Source organism: Lagenorhynchus albirostris, chromosome 21 (genome assembly GCF_949774975.1).
Source record: "Lagenorhynchus albirostris chromosome 21, mLagAlb1.1, whole genome shotgun sequence".
Classification (NCBI taxonomy): domain Eukaryota; kingdom Metazoa; phylum Chordata; class Mammalia; order Artiodactyla; family Delphinidae; genus Lagenorhynchus; species Lagenorhynchus albirostris.
Window position 1 is genome coordinate 11,789,049 of NC_083115.1, and position 19,423 is coordinate 11,808,471.

The 19,423-nt window shown below is 49.6% G+C and overlaps 1 protein-coding gene across 5 annotated transcripts in view; it reads right to left on the reverse strand.

Moving 5' to 3' along the window:
* Positions 1–19,423, reverse strand: part of RBPMS (RNA binding protein, mRNA processing factor) — a 185,963-nt gene that overhangs the window by 18,234 nt on the left and 148,306 nt on the right. The window contains exons 6-7 of one of the 5 annotated variants that reach the window (XM_060136661.1): positions 8,394–8,521; positions 4,821–4,957 (exon numbers count right to left, since the gene is read on the reverse strand). The exons of 1 other annotated variant lie outside the window; for it this stretch is intronic. In XM_060136661.1, the coding sequence (XP_059992644.1) occupies positions 4,952–4,957; positions 8,394–8,521 (134 nt within the window). In that variant the 3' untranslated portion in view covers positions 4,821–4,951. 3 more of the 5 variants (XM_060136659.1, XM_060136657.1, XM_060136660.1) reach the window with 3 other exon arrangements.

Sequence of the window (19,423 nt, forward strand, 5' to 3'; positions counted from 1 at the left end):
GCTTCCTCTCCTTTTTAAGGCATGGATATTCTTAGGCAGGTTTCCACCACTGTCCCCAAGAAGGAGCCCTGAATACCCTGCCAGGGCCTTCCCAGCATTGAGCCATTGGCCGCCAGCCACTCACACAGTTTAATTATAAGCAACTCTGCCCCACTGACTCCCAGCTCTAAGGATCCGCTCTTACGCAGCATCACCAAATAAAGCATGTCAGGGCCCACGGCAAACTTCGTTGCAGGCTGCCAGGCTGAGGAGAGGCTGCCAAGGCAGAAGCACACTCTGGTCCAAGAAACTCCAAACTCGCCACATAGACTGGAGTGGTAATTGCAATACAAAAGAGATGACCCTCTTTATGGGACCAATTATAGGGTTCTTTCAAGGAGCAATCCTCCCCATTTCTAATGAAGCATTCACCCACCCAAGCTGGAAGAACACTTTCCAGGAATTCCTCTACTTCATGAAATGAGGCCCGTGAAGATCACCCTCTAAAGGGACATCCGCACCCACCGGTCCCCTCTGCCCCCTCACACTCTTTCTTAGCAGACAAGGAGGACACGAAATGCCATCAGCATTCTTTACGCTACTTGTTTAGCCCCTAATACTCCTTGCCTAGGGCAATTAAACAAGTTGCCAACACCTAGACAAAATGTCAAGGTTTACAGGAACCGGTTCAAAGGTTTAAGTTTGCCATCTGACCCACCCGGAGAGCCGGGGAGAAGGCCACGCCCCAGCCCAACCCCATGACCCCGCCTGGTCTCCCAGTCTGAATGGTGGGACGGTGCTGAGGTCTGAGCCCAGGCAGCGACAAGGTCTAGACCTCAAAGGCAAGGTCCTAGGCCTGTGAGTACCTCCCGCTAAGAGCAATCAAGGCTGGGCTTAATTAAACACAAGCCTTCAGGGTTAATTTTCTCTCTTGGGCTTTTAGACTCTTTCCCCATCTGTCCCAAGCACAAACCAGGCTCTTGCTTCCAAACAGGCAGGTGAAATGTGCTCAGACATCCCAGAAATTCACTCAAGACGCCACTCGGGTCGAGGGCACCCAAGCATGTAACACCCTGTGTCAGATTAAGTCCACAGTGGTTGCTTGTCATCCATTTTTAATTTTGTCAGACTGTTAATTTTTAACTCTGTTTGCTATCAAGGGCCATTAGAGATCTCCAGGAGCCGAGCTCGGTGGAGCGAGAAGCACTTCGTGGCAGAGTGGATGAGTCTTGAAGTTGGGTTGTCCCACTTTGCCATCCAAGTTCTGGCCTTGCCCGCTGGCAGCACAAATCTTGAATAAAACATGATCCCATTTGGAGCTGATTTTCCTTTTTACCCCTGTCACAATTGGTTTTCTTCACGGAGTTCACTTTCTTTTTACGGAGGCTACATTTTACATTTCCGAAGTTTCTCTGTAGCCTGGGTTTTGTTTCCGAAGCAGTTAGAATTCACGTGCTTTCAGATGGTATCTGGGTGACTATTCCCACCAAAGGAGGCCAAACACCCGGGTGGACGGCCAGCTGACCCCACCTGAGCCTCCCCCCCTCAGCTCACACCACAGCGACAGGCTGCCCTCCTGGCCCGGCCCCAGCTGCTTCTCTTCTTTACCAAAGAGTGAAGCCTGGACCCTTAGGTTTCTGCTGGTGGGGTACCAGTCCTGAGTCCCTGCAGCCTACCTGCTTCTTAAGCTACAGAGGTGCTCTAGAGCCTCTGGGTCACGCCTGAAGTTCTGACCCCCCACCCCCCAAAAAGAAGAAAGAAAAGAAAAAGAAATGAAAGAGCTATTTTAACAGTAATTACTACTCTACGCCAAGCGCTTTACTCTTTCCCTCAAAATAACTCTAGAGAACAAGTGTTCATTCTTCCTACTTATAGATGAGGAAACTGAGGCTCAGGGAGGATACAAACAAACAAACGAGCTTGCTTAAAATCCCAAAGTTAGCAGAACGGATGGAAATTGTCATTAAAATTCGACCTGCTAGATTTTAAACACCGAGGCCCCTATTAATTACACGCCAGGCCCTCGGCACATCCCGCTGTCTGGGCGGACGGCTCAGCAGTGAAGAATCCCAAAGGGGAGGCAGGCTCAGACAGCACGTACAGGGGAGACTCACTGAGACTCGGGGACGGGCTCTCCCTGCTCGTGAGGTCGGGGAGAACACACAGCATCTAGGGAGCGTAGCTTTACAGGAGCAAACGGAACACGCTGAAGAAACCTGGAAAACACAGCGCACCAAACGAAGGCAATCCTGCTGCTGCCCCCGCAGTCAGGAAAGCCGCCCAGTATGGGGAAGGCTGGGCCTCAGCGGCGTAGCAGCAGCTCCGGCCAAAGGAACAACTAGACCCCACAACTCTGGAAGAATGGTTCTGCACTGCTTCTGAGGCCAGTGAGGACGGGGTCAAGGTTTGTGTCGCTGCTCTATTGAAAGGATCCTTAGCTCTTCAAATACCAGACAGCAAGAGGAGGGGAGGGAAGGGACGGATGGGACAGAGAGGGTAAAAAGGGACAGAGAATTTGCTTGGCCAGGAGTCGGCCCCCCTGGGGGTTGGTTCAGCCACGGGATTACGACGAGAATCATCTCCCCGAGGCACAAACTGTAACCCCATCGCCTGGAAATGAGGCCGGGCAGAACCCCAGCAGAAGGACTGTAGGAAGACTGAGCTAGAAAGCCCAGGGACGAACAGACCGGGTGACCAGCAGCTGGAGAGTTCAGGGACAACAGCTCTGAGTGAAGCAACACACACGAACCACTTGGTCTCTCTGGGAATCCAGCTGTTTTCCACTCTTGATCTATTTCCTGTCAGGGACAGGTTTTCTTCCGACAGGCGTGTCCGGGCCTGGCTGTAGGGACTTCCTCCGGGTGACAAGTTCTCCCAGTGCTGACACAAGCTGCAGAGACCACAGCGCTGGACGCAGGGCAGGTGCCGTCGCTCGGTGACGTCGGTGGCTGTCGTTCGATGCCTCATCTTGCTCATCTATTCCTCATTCACTCTTTCCAGCCTCTGGCCTTTCATTTGGCTGCAGCCCTGAGGACCCTGCGGCCCCATGAGTGTCACGACGTGCTCCATGTCCTTGGTGTTTGAACTAGCACAGCTTCGTGGGTAGCCAGTCCTGGGCTTTCTTCTCCTTGAAGATTCAAATGCTCCTTAAAAGGCTAACGCTTGCTAAGCCCTTACTGTGCACCGGGCACCCTGTTAAGTGCTTTAACAGGGGGGACGATTAGCCCCACTTCAGGTTGAGGAGCTTGTTCAGGGGAGGTCGTGTCCATGGCAGCGCCTGTATCTGACCAGGTAGCCCCAGCAGAGGCCAGGCCTCGAGGGGCAGGCAGAGGAAGAGGCCCCCCTGGCGGGGGGGGAGGGGCTGGGAGAAGAAAGGGGGGCCCTGTGCTCCCTGGAGGCTGGCGCTGGGAGCACCGTGCCTGCCCCGCCTGCCCTCAGGCTCTTATGGGAGTTAGGCCAGATGCTCCTAGGTGACCAGAAAGCCAAACATAACAGGGAACTAGACAAGGCTGGTGCATGCAGGAGACGGAACACCAAGCAGCGGTTTCTCCCCACCCTCTGACCTTCACGGAGCTGCAGGTTTAGAGAGGAAAGTAAATGTCAGAGGATTAACAGTTTCATTTATGGCTGAAAACGATTCAAAGCCTTGAGCTGAACGGCCTCAGAGTCAGCGCTGCGGTCCTTCGAAGCCGTGGTCTCTGTGCCGGCCGCAAGCCCCGGGCTGCAGGCAAGACAGTACACAATACCCGTTTGGGAAGGCCGGGCCTCCAGAATGAGGACGTCCGGGTTGAGCGTGGACGCCACGCGGGAGGCGCACAAGCACGGCGCGCAACTCCTGCCCCCGCCCTGCCCTCCGACAGGCTGGCCGTCTGGTGAGGGGCTCAAGCTGCCTCCCGTGGGCTCTGTTCACGGGCCCGCCCCTGCAGCATTGGCTACTGCCTTCTGAACAGGAGGGAGAAGCTGAGAAATCAAAGTCCTTCCCACACGCGCCTGGGTGGGAAGCACGGCCGCCCTGCCGCCAGGGCTGTGCTCCACCGAGTCCGCACTCACGCCCGCCCTGTTCCCTGCACCCTCGACACGCTACCTCTCACTGGCTCCGTACTTAAATCAGACTGACGCCGGCCAGGACCTCCTTCTTCCTCTCAGTATTCGCTATGGGACGCAGGGACAGAGGAGATGCCTAATGAGATGTGCTTTAAAGAGAAGTTCACACACGCAGTTCTTAAACGCTGCACAGTCAACACCTGGCCGGGGGTCCCGCAGTCAGGCCACCCACACACCATCCTAGGCTTCTCTCTCCTCCACGATCTTGCTTCCCTATCTGCCTGTGTCTTCTCCCCCATGGTTCATTCTGGTATTTGTTTTAGGTTTAGCCTTTAAATTTTTTCCAGTGTGTCACAAGGGACCTCCCTAGGGGCACGTCTTGCCCCGGGAAGTCCGTGGTATGATTTTAAAACCTTTTGCTTATGTGCAGGTGATGCGTTCCAGTTACAAGCTGCACAGCAGCCCTGGGAGAAGGTCTGCTGTTCCTCAGGGCCATTGAGGCCTCTGAGGAAGAGATGGGCAGTCAGGACTTGCTCTCTCAGTCCCACTTACCTGCAAAAGTTTCAGGCCCAACAGTATGATGCTGGTCAAGGGAAATAGCATTGTTTCTAGAGTGTCGTGAGGACAGTGCATTTTACTGGCTTTCTCTCAATCCCAGCAGCAACAAGACTAAAAGCAAAAATGAACCCAGACTTAAAAAGCTGAGATTGTGTGACTAGGAGGTGAGAGGAACTGTCTGGACCTTCTCTTCGGAGCATAACTTTCCTAAAAGTCATGAATGAAACCTTCCTCTGCTGTTCACAGTGACTCACATAATATATTTAATAAACTTCAAATACCAGTGACGGTGAAAGTAAGCAGGATGATCATTTCTTACAATGTTAACCATCTTCTTAGAAATCGGATGCTCTTAGAAATAGATGTTCTTTCATCCCTAAAGTAAAAAGGCAGTACTGAAGCTTACAGTCCGATTACTTATCCAATAATTAATTATCCAATAATTCTTTAAAAAATGGGATTTGATGTCACATAAGCATCTTCAGTTTAGAGATGGAGGTACACGACCACAGATGGAAGCTGGGCAGAAGTAGAAATATGACCCAACTCCTTTTCGATGACAATTTCTGTCTCTCCTGGGTCCTCCTTCTGGATCACACAGACTGAAAACACTTCTACCCTCGTTGAAGCGAGATCTCCTGGCAGATGTGACACATGGATGCTAGAATGAGAATCTTCCAATATGCAGCTCTTGAGGGTTCAGGAGCCCAAGAAGGTATGAGCAGCAGTGAGGCCTCGGCTCTGGACCAAGTCTCCCTGGGATGCTGAGTCCTTCTCGCATATAAGGTATACTGAGGGTCACGGGCCCAGCTCTCCCAAAATCTGAGATAACATCTTAGCTCCAAAATCGCATCAGCATGAAAACAAAACGCTGCAGTCTACTTGAGATCGTTTTTTCTCTAATTAAAATTTTTATTGAAATCTCAAATGTTACCAAGAAATAGTTTTTGCAAAAGGGGGAAGAAAGAGCTAACAAGCAAATTCAACATGGGAGCTCCCTCTGCTGGTCTGCAGGAGGTTGATATGTTACAAACACATTCCCAGAGACAAATCTAATTTGCTGGAGAAGTGGACAAAAGACAGGTGTGTTGGGCTTTGCCTCAGGAGAGAAACACTAGAAGAAAAAAAAAATCCACGTCTCAAAACAGAGCACAACATCACTAAGAAAAGCAAAATTATTTAAAAGCTGATCTCCAAAGACATAATACGATTTCCGAAACAAAAATGGAATTAGCCACTAACAGGACGCTCCATTTTGGTCTCCCCTCTGCTCTACCTCCAGTTAATAAAAATGCTCTCAGGCCCTCTGGGTGAAGGTTAAGTTCTGATTCCCTCGTCTCTGTCTCCAAGTCTCTTCTTACAGGCTTCCCATCTAGTTACAGGAGAAAGATCCAAGGAGTCACTGGAGCAAGGCCTTTCCAAAATTCCATCAAAGAATTAGTCTTTGGTGAGCCAGCACTGAGGTGTGGAAAGAGCTGGGAGTCAGGCGAGCTGGCTCTGGTCATGGCAGAGCACTTGCGACTCTGGACAGCTCTCTCCTCTTCTCCAGTCTGTTTCCTCATCTGTAAAATGGGTCAGACCAGCTGATCTGTCAAGCCTCTCCCAGTTCATTCTACGATTCTCACACTGGACAAAGACATTTAAATGACCATATTTGTTCATCAGTCTTTAGGATACAGAACCCAAGCTTGCACTGGGAATGACCTCAAACAAGAAGTGGGGTTGAGCACAAGGATCTCACTGGTATCAGAAGAGAGTCCCACCAACCGTAGGACTGATGTGGCAGCACCAGGTGGATTCCTGGCTGGGAGAGCCTCAAGGTCAGGGAAGAGCTCACGGGGAAGGTGCCACCCTGGGCGATACGTCCCAGTAAAGCATAACGGTTGAGTCCATGTAATCTTGGCACTGTCTCTCCTCATCCTTTCTCACAATGGCCTGGGCTTTCTGATCTCTTAAGACTCTTTACCCTCCTTCTCCCACCATATTCCCCAGAATGACTTTTGATTTCATCCGTTCTATGAATGAAGCAAGGGCAAATTACCCAGACATCACGGCCCAAAGCCGCCATTCGCAGTCCTTTCTGGCCACTGTCAACTCCTGCTTTTCCAGGACAGTGGTGAAAGGCTTTGGTGCCAATTAACCAAAGCCATGGACATTTAGAAGACTAGGCAAACTTGGCACCATTTCATGGTATTATTAACATTTGCCTCAGTCGTCAATTGACCTGTATCTAGGCAGCACAGGAAGAGGTGGGTCACATGTCCCCAGATGGCAGGGGTGGGCCACAAACACAGGGGACTTTCTGAGTTGCTCCACGGCATCTACAAAATAATCTAAGGTCACTACGAGCATTCTGATAACTCAGCAGAAGGTATCAGCCCGTTTCCTTTCCCTCTGCCCTCCCCCACTACCTGCCGCTGCAAGGGTGACCAAGCACTGACACGGACAAGGGTGGAAAATGCAACAGGGAAGGGAAAGCAGAAAGCACAGCGAATCCGGAAACTGGGTCATCAGTCTCGGAAGAACCCCCGTTACTTTGTTTTCGGTGTCAAATACTCTCCCCACCACCACCTTTCTCCTCACTACCTGTACTCCTTTCTACCCCCTTCTTCCAACACAAAGGGTGATCACTTCCGAGGCCCAGATACCGAGGCCTTCTCTTTATAGTTTGCCTGCACGGTCCCTGGGAAGCTGGGCTGTCCGTGCACATACGAAGCATCAACAACTCAGCTGAGAGAGAATTTCCGGAAGGAGGTCCAGCTGAGAACACTCCCGACCCCATGGCCTGCCTGGGAGACCCTCGCTGGGGCCGCGTATAGGTGTCTTGCACAACACAGTAAGTTGTGTACAACATAAGACTTTTAATTATTTCATCCAGCCTGGTACACAAACACTAAGCAAAACAAACAAAAACCCCACCTGTTCAGGCTGGTAACTTTTTAAAAACAGGCTTTCCCGCTTTTAGAGGAGTTACACATGCAGTAAGACAAATGAGAGCTATATTCTTGCTATCTTATTTGTTATTATTGATCATCACACTGAATCCTAACCTTGATGACTACTACTGGCACTAAAAGCAAAGCTAAGAGAAACATCGTTTCCAAGGGAAGAGAAAGGGTTGGTAGGTAGACAGTAATCTTTGTGAAGAAACAGCAGAGTTTGTTCATAAAGCCCAGGCTATTTTAACTAAGAAAGAAAGCTGGTCAGAAGACATACCTCTACCTTGACCTGTAATTACATTTAAGACACTATACTGTACCTCCTTTTCTACAGGGTCTCTTAAAAATGGAAAAAAGGAACCCTTAATCTCTTCTTTAACATATGTATCATAGCACATAACCTTCCTCCTGGAAGCTCCCAGCTTGCTCCTTTGTCCCTAGAGCTCCCAGAACACAAGAGAAGAGACCTCAGCACACAGGAGCACACGCAGACAGGTAGCTCTTGTAACAAGCGCACGCCTTCCTCTGCAGCCCTTCCCCACGGCAAGGCACACACATCTCTGCTCCCGTGACACCCTCTAGCTGGCTGGGGAGGTGACCTGGGCCCAGTCTCTCGTGTGTGATATGAGGGTGAGATCATTAAGGAAGAGAGAGGTGTTGTTTGGGGCAAACATCAGGCAGTGGGTGATATCATTGCTGTCAGACGGTCCTCGGAAGTCCTGGAGGAGTGTCAGCTTGATTCAGAGGGGATCAGTAATCTCTTGAAGGCGGATCTGTTAGCTGGATAGGGGTTAGTTGTATGGTGTGCCCTGGGGAACCAGGTTTGAAAGGGCTGCTGGTGGAGTGAAGTCGTGGCCGATGGGTATGAATTACCTGGGCATGCAGTGAGGCGGGGTAGGTGAAAGCAGGAGGTAGAGCAGGCGCTAGCTCCGCTGGGTACAGAGGGTACGGGGCCCACACTTCAGGGCTACTGGGGTAAAGTGCAGGCACTGTGAGCTCATCTGCAAGAAAAGAATAAGGGAAGAGTTAGTGGTTACCAAACAGCTGGCTTCAAATCAGAAACAAAACACCCAGTGTAGCCCCGAGCCCCAATCAATGTCAGAAGTCAAGTCGCTCTCATTCTTTCAATAACCTGTTGGCTTCGGTCCCCCCAAACACTAAGCAAGAGAATGGTATATACAAAATGGACAAAAAAAAGCAAGAAATCTGCTTCCTGTCTGGCCTGCTGAGATCTCAGGCCCGGGCTCCACCCTGGACACTCTGATGTCTTTCCAACTGTAGCTCGGGGGAACCCACGAACAGTGGGGACTTCCTGCACCAAACAGCAAACGGGGTCCTCCGAGGAAAAGAGGAAGAAAGAACTAGGAGGCGATCTCCCATGAAGACTCACTGCAGAGCCTTTGGGAGAACGGCGACAGACCAGAAGCACGGGAGGACTTTCCTGTGAATCAGCATAATTACTACTGACAAGTATCGGGATCACCAAACGGTTTCTGTTTAGAAGCACAAGGCCAGACACTGTGCCTATAGGGCACGTAAGGTGTTAAAAGTTCAGAGAATGGAAGTGCAAAGCCTGGGGTATGCCGATTAAAGTTAAGCCCCACAAAAATCCAAATAAGGACGTTCACAATTGCTGTTTACACAGATTTTATTTTCTAGGGGAAAAAAGATGAGTCATGTTGCCAACTGACTGGTCTAAAGGGACCTCGTGGACCTCCGATTCCACTCAGGTCAAGCTGCAGTTTGCCGGGTTGAAGGGCAAGTACCGGGCCTCAGCATGGATCAGGAAGCAACCCATTAAAGTAACAGCAAACACACAGGGGAGCGTCTCAGCAAAGGCAAAAATAACCTCAGTCAATAGTTCTGGATCTGGAACCTGTGAAGCGGCCATCTCAATACGTGCTTTTATCACCTGTCAAAGTCTGACATCAAGTAGGCCCGGATGCCCCCCCAGGGCCACCGAGGAAGTCAGGAAAAGGTGACCCGGCGAAGCCATCAGTGCCCGTGCCATTCAGGACGTCCCACAAGGGTACAGTGCACGCGACCCAAGGTCAAGAGGGTCCCTTCACTCCCTCCCACCATCTAAAGCCAGCGCAGGCCTGCATTGTAGGTCTCCCCCATCTCCCCCAATTCTGACCCCGGGCAGGGTTTTCAGCGTGGGAAGGGGGTTAGACACAGAAAACCGCTTTGCTGAGTGTGACGTGGGGACTGCTCTACAGAACCAGCGGAAGGCAGCTGAGGCCGTGTGCGCGTCTGCGCCAGCGGACAGGGTGTGCGCACGGCTCCTGCGTTCAAGAGCTTCCAACAGGCTGAGAGACGGTCCAGAGCTGACCAATCAGGACGCGTCAGGGGGCAGCCGGGGATGCCCGCAAGGTGGGGTTATATATGTGGCCGCCCCGACTCCCTCTCTCAACAAGGCAGTTGAAACGACCTCCAGACTTGGTGATGGGAACACAGATGGCCTGTCTATCTAGGCTGGGAAGCCTAGGCCAAAAGAGCAGACGAATAGTAATTATCTGAAGAGGAGAATACTAGCACCATAGCCCTCTTTAAAGTGATCAGGTCTATACCACCTACTTCCAGTTCTAGGGTGTGTAGGTGTCTGCAGTTTCTGTAAGGAAATTCCTTACAGAGGGGTTAAGAGAACGCTTCACAGACCCCCATGTTTCCTGTCGTGATGAGACCACATGATGTCCATTAGAGCAACAACTCTTGTGAGAGCCCAGCTCGTGGAAACCAAATAGCCCCAGAACCAATGCCTCAGATTTTATTTTAAACAAACAACCATTCTCAGGAATGGCAAGCTATTACTGTTGCTGTTATTGTTATTTCAGCTACCATGCTATTTTAAGACACTGAGTCTTTTTTTTTTTAAAGGCAAGAGTCTCAAGACCCAGGACACACTAATTTCTCAGCCCACGCTTGTCCAGCCCCACTGTGATGGCAGAAGTCTATCAACCAGCATCAGAGGGGCTGTGCCTGGCCTGCAGCCTGACGGGCTAAAGGTGAGGCTGGCTGCAGGGCACCCTGGGGCTTCCTTTAGAAAGGTTTTCAAATGTGTGTCTTTTAAGATATCTGATCCTAAAGAGACAGTCTGGGTTTCAATCTCAGCCAGATGGAATTTACGATTTCCATACATTTCCACATTTTACCCTAAAGCATGACTTCACACTGGGCCTATACAGATGCTTGGAGACAACTCACTGATTGATATTTGCATAAAACCTAGCCCAGCTGAACGGGGTGGGGGTGGGGGCTGCTTCCAAACCCTCTAAACCCAAAGTTGCAGAGTCATAAATAGTATATAGTCAGGTAGCGAAGCAGAGGCCTAAAAGAGACTAGGGCAAATGCACACGGGATAAATCCCTTCTTCCATCTCCTCTCGGGATGGACCTGGAGTTACGGTCCGGAGGAGGATGCACTCAAAATATGTCAGCGGTGATGCTCTGTGTCGCTGAGAACGGGGAGAGGACGGCAGGGAGGGGGTTACCGACGACACCTTCTGCGGGCAGGAGCCAGGTCTCACTCAAGTCTGCACCCCTGGGCCAGCTCTGACCCCGGCATTTAGCCTGCAGTGCTGCTTGTTGTCCTGAATAGTCCCTGACAGAAAATTCTACAAGTTGTTTAAAGATACACCACTGTTTTCTTTGTTAAAGGAACTGAGGGAACATCCATAGGAACTAGATCTAAAATTTCTCAGTCCTTGCAGTATTTGTCATATCCACCAGAAAAAAAAAAAAAAAATGGAGCAAAGGCAGAGGCTCAAACAAGAGCAAGTGCTTTGGAGCAAGAATCTTCAAAGTGAAAAATAAAAGCGATGGAACCTTTCTTCAAACGTGTTTCCCAGAAACTCTTGTTTACTAAGAGTGCAGCAGTTTGGGTTGACTTGCTGGTGGTCGTGGGGACGGCTGGAGGACCTCCACCCCTGTTGAGTCCCCAGAAAGTACACCAGGGTTCCGGAGAAAACAGCTTGAAAACCGCTCCTGCAGCTGCTGTCACCCAGGGACCGGTTTTTAAAGTAAGCTCCTCTTCAAAATCTCGGAAGTCTGAATTCATTCCTGTAGCTCCTGGAAGCCCAGCTGAGAGAGGACGGGCAGGTGGGCAATGAGTAGCCAGAGAGGGGTGGGGAAGAAAGAAGGAACAAGGAAACACCTGGGAGGGAACGAAATAGGCTCTCTTGACGAACTTCAGTGGCCAAGGTACCCTGAGCCCCCGGAGGGCCCGGGGGGGGGGGGAGCTTGAGAGAGCTTTAATGGCCCCGCAAACTGAGGTGTTGATAAATCTGACCCAAGCAGTACAGCGGGTAAGATAACAGGAAGAAAGGTAAACAACCCAGGTGGAGCTATCCACTCCCTCCCCCATGTCCCCAAGCCATAGCTTCCCATCAGCACTGCAGCTCCCGCAGGTGGCTCCCTGGACCAGCAGAAACAGCAGCAGGGGGCACGGGGGGAATGCAAATTCTCGGCTCACCCCAGACCTACTAAACCAGAAATTCTGCCCTCCAGGTGATTCCGATGCACGCCTAAGTATGAGAACCACTGCTATCTTCCTACTTGTCTTTCTTATTCTATTATTAGCCGCTTGAGTAAAGTGTCAGGCATTTTGCTTTCAAAGTGCCCGGGATAGTACCTGTTACACAGTATCTGTTGAATACATGAATGAAACACTCCAGGAGAGAAAATGCAAATGACAGCGATAATCCTGGACTTGTTTTGGGAGTGAAACTGGAGGGTCAAAGCAGACCCAGCCCGACATCCCCCGCTTGGCTCAGGGCCACCCACGAGTGACAGAACCACACAGGCACAGCAGAGGCAGCCGGCCCCGGTCAGGATCACACCGGTGGGAGAGCAGCCCTCATGGACGCCTGCATTTCACCATGAGGCTGCAGACTCCGCGAAACGGCACACGCTCTCCTTTGATGGAAGAGGGCAGTGAGCTGCACAAGCTTTTAGCATCTGTATGCTCTTTTTTGTTGCTAATGTGGTCTTGAGAAAATTACAGCAGCTAGAGACAGGTTTTCCACAGCCCAAGCCCTTTGTACGACTCCCGGGTGGAAGGAGAGACGCCAGCACCGCTCAGGTGGGCTTCACCTTCCGGAGTCACCGCGCAGCCCGCTCTGACTTAATAGGACGGGAAGGCTGAAAAAAGAAGAGAAGTTTGCCGCCCTAGGCCCACTGGGATGAACTGGAGTCGGGGAGGGGGTTAAGGTCCCCTAACAAAAGAGGCTCTTGACCACCCAGAGTGAGCCAGGCCCCAGGGAGCAGAAAGAGATCAGAAGCCCAGGGCTTTTGTCTGGGCCTAATCTGACCCTCCTGAGAGGCTGGGTCAATCCTTTCCCTTGGCGCCAGAGCTGGCTACGTCCTTTTCTCCTTTGGCACCTCTGAGGATAACGTTGTGGAAGGCTCACAATATACATCTGAATAGGCCTTTTTCTTAGCATAAGAGTATGCAACCGGGAGAGTTCAAACTGAATTCTAACCAACAAAGACTAGAAACGTCCCCAATTCCAACCTCCAATCCCTTTGAAAAGAAAGAAGTGCAAAGTCTGATGAATGTTTAAACCGAAAGAGCTCATGAAGATCACCTAGTCTGCCTTTTCATCTGGATGAGGAAACAAGGACACAGACAGGCGAAGCTTCCAGTCTAAGGTCACATTGAAACGGATAAAGAGGAATGACTCTTGGAGACAACTGAGATAAAGAGGAACAAGGAGACTCTTTAATGGAGCGACCTTAGGATAGCTGCAAACACGCGGCCCAAGAACTTTTAAGTCAGTATTTACTTTGTCTCTTGGAAATTTCTATTTGGAAATACTCCACGGCAATTTCATGCTCAACATGTCCGAAAGGAAACACACTCCCTCCAGTGGCCTGTCTTCCTTGCTTCCAGATTTCAGTAAAAGATGCTGCTTAGTTGCCCAAGCCAGGGTGACCTGGAAGTCACCCCACCTTCCCTCACATTCGATCTTTCACCAAGGTCCTATTGAATCTATCCTATCATCACTGTGATCCTAACTCCCGTCACTGGATTACCGAAAAGGGCCTCCTGGGCCGCCACACGGCACCTGAGTCAACTTTAAAAATACACAATTTAGTAATGTCACTCTCCTGCTCAAATAACCTATGATTTCTCTTTGCTCTCTGGACAGGATGTGACCATAGCCTAGAAGACCCCGCATGATCTTGCCATCACCACCCACCTCTCCAGCCCGGCTCTCACCTGGTTTTCCCTCCCGGTCTAGGATCCATCAGCCATTGTCCTGGCTTGACCATACATGGCTCCCTTCCCACTTCTAGGTCTAGTACACTCTTTTTCCCTCTGCTGGGAGTGTTCTTTCCTTTCACCTGGCTTAACTCTTATGCATTCTTCAAAGGATTCCACTTAGATGTCACTTCCCCGGGGGTGGAGGTGAGGTGAGGCGAGGCTGGCCTTCTTGGGGAGCAGTCAGTACCCTCTGATCTGCTGCATTCTGCATCTTCCAGGGCTCTAAGTGCTCACTCTTTGCTTACCCTGGTGCCTACCACCAGAAAGTATCAAGAAGTCAACCATTTGCTCATACTTGATAAAACGAATGGAGAAAAAATTAAAAATACCTTGCCTTTCAGGAGGAAATGAACAAATTCTAGGTTCATTCAATTCCATGTGGGAGAGAAATAGGTACTGAAAGAGGATGAATGTGAGAGCATGCCAATGCTACTTTTTAAATAAGATTACATTTCAATCCTGTTTTTTTTTTTTTGTGGTACGCGGGCCTCTCACTGTTGTGGCCTCTCCCGTTGCGGAGCACAGGCTCCAGACGCGCAGGCTCAGCGGCCATGGCTCACGGGCCCAGCCGCTCCGCGGCATGTGGGATCTTCCCGGACCGGGGCACGAACCCGCGTCCCCTGCATCGGCAGGCGGACTCTCAACCACTGCACCACCAGGGAAGCCCCTCAATCCTGTTTTAATAACGCCTATTTTCATACTTTTTATACACAGCTGCTGAGTGCTTGTACGTCATTATTCCGGATCCTCATTAAAAGCTCTGGAGAAAGGGGCAGGAACGGCTGTCTCATTTTAATGATGAGAAAAGATCTATCCAAGGTCTCATAGTGTCTGAACTGGGATTAGAATCCAGGTCTCATGTCTCATGGTTCAGGCTCCCTGTCACATACCATCCTGTCCTCCCTAACATGGGGATGTCCCCACTACTGGTGGTGGTGACAGGCCCCTGGAGAGCAGGTGGTCTTCACCTCTAGCTCTTAGCATACTCGGTTTACTAGAACAAACTCAGGGACAGAGTCCTCCAGGAGAGCTTGCCTGAGAGATGAAGAATTTGGCCAGAAAAAACAGCAGCCATGACACAGAAGACCCAAGATTGATGAAAAATTCCAAAGAAAAATAAATCAAGGCTTCTGTGAAGCAATCAACTCCTACTCACATACCTCTGCAAGTAGTTGATCCAAGTTTGTTAAGTAAACCCTTGAAACACCAGCCTTAAGAGGCCCACTCTTTTGAGGACTACCCCATTAGGACACGCTCTTCTGGTGTGAGGGCTAAAAATATAGCACATTCCCCGTTTCTGTGGCAGAGCAAAGTGCACACAGCTCCTGCAGAGGTTTGAACAGTGTCCCCCCCAAAATTCACATCTGCCCAGAACCTCAGAATGTAACTTTTTGAAAAGAGAAATTTTGGAAATGTAATTATTTAAGGATCTCAAGATGAAATCATCCTAGATTGGGAGGTCGGGTAAATCCAATGACGGATGTCCCTATAAGAAGAGGAGAGGGGAATTCTCTGGTGGTCCAGTGGTTAGGACTCTGCACTGTTACTGCCAAGGGCCCCGGTTCGATCCATGGTCGGGGAACTAAGATCCCACAAGCCACGCAACAGGGGAAGAAGAGGAGAGGACGTAGGGAAGAAGGTGAGGTGAAGATGGAGACAGAGGTTGGAATGATATATCTACAAGCCAAGGAACGCCAAGGACTGCCGGCACCACCAGAAGTTAGGAGAGAGGCATGGGGCGGTTTCTCTCTCAGAGCCTCTATAAGGAACCAACGCTGCGGATGCCTTGATTTCAGACTCCTGTCCTCCTAAACTGAGAGAATATATTTCTGTTGTTTTCAGCCACCCAATTGCTGGGAATTTGTTGTCACAGCCCTTTCGGTTCCCACAAAAGGTCACATACTTCATTAGCTCTCCAAGAAGGTAAGTGTAGGGGAAGAATCAAAAGATTTGGTGAACGTAGAGAATGGACTTGAGGACACGGGGAGGGGGAAAGGTAAGCTGGGATGAAGTGAGAGAGTGGCACTGACATATATACACTACCAAACGTAAAATAGCTAGCTAGTGGGAAGCAGCCACATAGCACAGGGAGAACAGCTCGGTGCTTTGTGACCACCTAGAGGGATGGGATAGGGAGGGTGGGAGGGAGACGCAAGAGGGAGGAGATATGGGGATATATGTATACGTATAGCTGATTCATTTTGTCATAAAGCAGAAACTAACACACCATTGTAAAGCAATTATACTCCAGTAAAGATGTTTTAAAAAAAAAGATTCGGCGAAAATCTCAAAGGATGTGTTCAGCACCACTCAGCACAAATCACGACTGTAGTTTCTGTGTTCTGCACCGGGAACCAGCCGTACTAAGTGCAGGAGACGCCAGGAGAAATCAAGTCTGTGTTCAGTCCTCTTCCACGCTACCTGTTCTTTAATCCCGTCCTGGGCCACTTTCTTTGCTTCAATTACTAATTCTGTTTAGGATAATTCATACATCTACAGCTTTGATTTCCACTCCAACGTAGACATCCTAAACACATCCAAGTCAACTCATACAAAAATGCACTCACAAATCAATTCCTCTTCTTACCTCCCCACATCCCTTTATCCCATTCATTCAGGTCCAAAGCCTCCTTCATTTCCCATATCCAAACCACTGCCAAGTGCTAATACAATAAAGGATAACAGCAGTAGTAAAGTAGCTAATGTTTACGGAGCATATCTTATATGCCACACACTGCGCTAATGACCCTTGTGGAAGGTACTAACACCAGCCCCTTTACATTATGAGGAAAGAGACGCACACAGGTTCGATACCTAGCCCACTGGCTCACAGCAACCGACAGAACCAGGGCGTGGATCAAAGTCATCTCCATCCAGAATCCAGACCCTTTGCTTCTCTGCCTCTCCACACTGATGACATTCCCTCGGTGCCTTTCACACTATCTTTTCCTTTCCATCCCTACTTCTACCACCCAAATGCATGTTCCCACCTGGACTTCTAAACCGCCTTCCTAATAACTTCCGCTATCTCTCCACTCACATTTTTCTCTCGTAACACACATTCCTAGAGCAACCCTTGAAACCTGCAGGCAAACCCAGACCAACAAAATATGCCAAGGAAATTCCAGAAGCAAGCTGGTCTTTACTCAGCTGGCCCAGAGTCACCTCCCCCCCAGTTAATGATATTCTGCCATGCCTCCAAGCGGCCACTGCTCTCAAGGTCCTGTTCCTTCCTTCCTGTGCGGCTGGCCCCATGCCAAAATACCTTCCAGCCCATGGTTTTAAAAGGGTCTGACTCTTGATCTGAGAGCTGAAGGGAACCCAGAGAATAAACTGGAAGAAAACGGTTCCTCTGGGGACCTGACTGAAGTCACCACTGTTACCTACGCTTGCTCATCACAATGGGGCATTTTCATAGCTCTTCCTTCCTGAGACCTGCAACTGCAGGGTTGAGGGTCACCCAGAGCTTCCCCAGGCAATTCCCTTCCCAGACACGGCAACTGAACCTTGAGGTTCTCTCTCTGAGAGCTGGTCGTTAAGAAACTTACTGCAATCAAATCTGGATGTTTCACAGGAGCTCTATTTCCAGGAAACATTGGTTTCATATTATATACACCACATAAAAACATTCGCCCAGCCCCACTCTGCTAGAGACCTAGGTAAGCTTCATGAGGGTAGAATACTCTCACGTATTCACTACTAGCTATTCCCTACTAGTGAACACTACTAGCTATATTCACTAATGTGCCCTTTCACAGTGTCTGGAGCAAAGGAGACACTCAATAAATATTCCCTGAAGGATTAAACCCTCCCTTTTACACAGCACACCCCCTTCTTCCTCTTTTCCAGTCCAGAACTGCACTGTCAGTTAAGATGTTTCTTCTGCCTCTTTTGCTGCCCAAAGAGCCTTTTCCATCTGTGGTAGGTAATTTAATTACAAAGGGATTTCAGAAGTGTACATAAGAGTGGCTGTGTGGCCATCTATGGGACTAGTCACATAACAAATGGTCATAATAAGGATATTTATACAGTGCATACTTTGTGCAAAATACTTCTCAGACTTTAACCTATTTATTCGCCAGAACATCCTTATGAGGACTGCTGTGATCACTCTGAGTCACAAAAGCAGGATGCTACCTAAGGGCTTGGAGATGAAGTGACAGGCCCAAGGCCACGCAACCGGGGGGAGTGGAGCCACGATCTGAATACAAGCAGCGTAGCTCCAGAGCTCAGGCTCTTACCCACTGTTAAGATGGTGGCTTATTCTACCCAAACCGTAAAGCTTAACTTCCTAAGTTAGAAAAGACAGGTCACCACCTTCAAAAACAAAAAAGAAACAAAACACTACTTTAGGGCAGTTTAGGCAGATGAATAACACATGAGGTTATTTTGAGACCATGACAATTCTGCTCTGCTTCTCTGGCACTGATGATATGTAATGAATACTTAATTTGTTAAATTTATAATAAAAAGAAAAGCATATTCATAAGGTAATTTTGACATGAGTTTTACAAAACTAGTTGGAGACATACTATGTATATATAAACACTAAGGAAGGGCGAAAGAAGACACGAGAAATTACAGGCTTGGATCACAGAGATGGCAGATGAGAAATGTCAACAACTTGTGCTGGACTGAGAATATTGGCGGGAGTAGAAAGGAAGGAAAATAAATTTCTTCCTCCATTTAAAAAACATTTAAGGGGCTTCCCTGGTGGCGCAGTGGTTGAGAGTCCGCCTGCCGGTGCAGGGGACGCGGGTTCATGCCCCGGTCCAGGAAGATCCCACATGCCGCGGAGCGGCTGGGCCCGTGAGCCATGGCCGCTGAGCCTGCGCGTCCGGAGCCTGTGCTCCGCAACGGGAGAGGCCACAGCAGTGAGAGGCCCGCGTTTAGCACATTCCCTCGACCTTTAAGAAAATATCAGTCTAACTCTGCACAGGCAGTGCTCCCGGGCAAAAAGGTAGAAACTTTAATAACTTGTCAGTTTTCAAGAGACTGCAGCTGACTTAGGGAACTGATAAAGCAAAACCTCAAAATACACCTTAAAGTACAGATAACACAAATCCACACACATACAATAGCACGCTGGCCTCTGGGGCGCGCGAGGAAATTTCTGAATGAAGCTGTGTGTCTGAGCTGAGCCCCTGCTCTCATCCCTTCCCTTCTCCTGCTCTATGAGCTCAGCAGCCCTACCCAGCCCCCACCCACGCTTTTGGTTCCCCATCTATGTTCACGGGCTGGCCCTGGGCTATTTGCCCTTGATTTATCCACAGGGAATGTTGAGAATATTCACAAGCCATGGGCAGAGCATGATATCCCGGCTGCACAGATGAGAGGTGGGTGAGGGCCACGCTGGTAAAACCTATGTCATCCCTGCTTCCTCCTTCTCTGGTTTTCTCTCGTGTCAGATCAATCCTAGTCTGCAGTTTGCTATCTTGAAAATAATTCTGAGTTAAATATGCATGGCTATGTCAAAAAGTCCCAAGCATACTTTCTAGTACTCAAGAAAATATATCCAATCTTTTGGGAAAAAAATACGACACTAGCTTATGCTAACATTGTGTTTCTCAAGGGGCCTTTCCGATCACTGACAAGGTACAGCCCACAGACTAAAACACAAATGATAAAGACCTACTGAA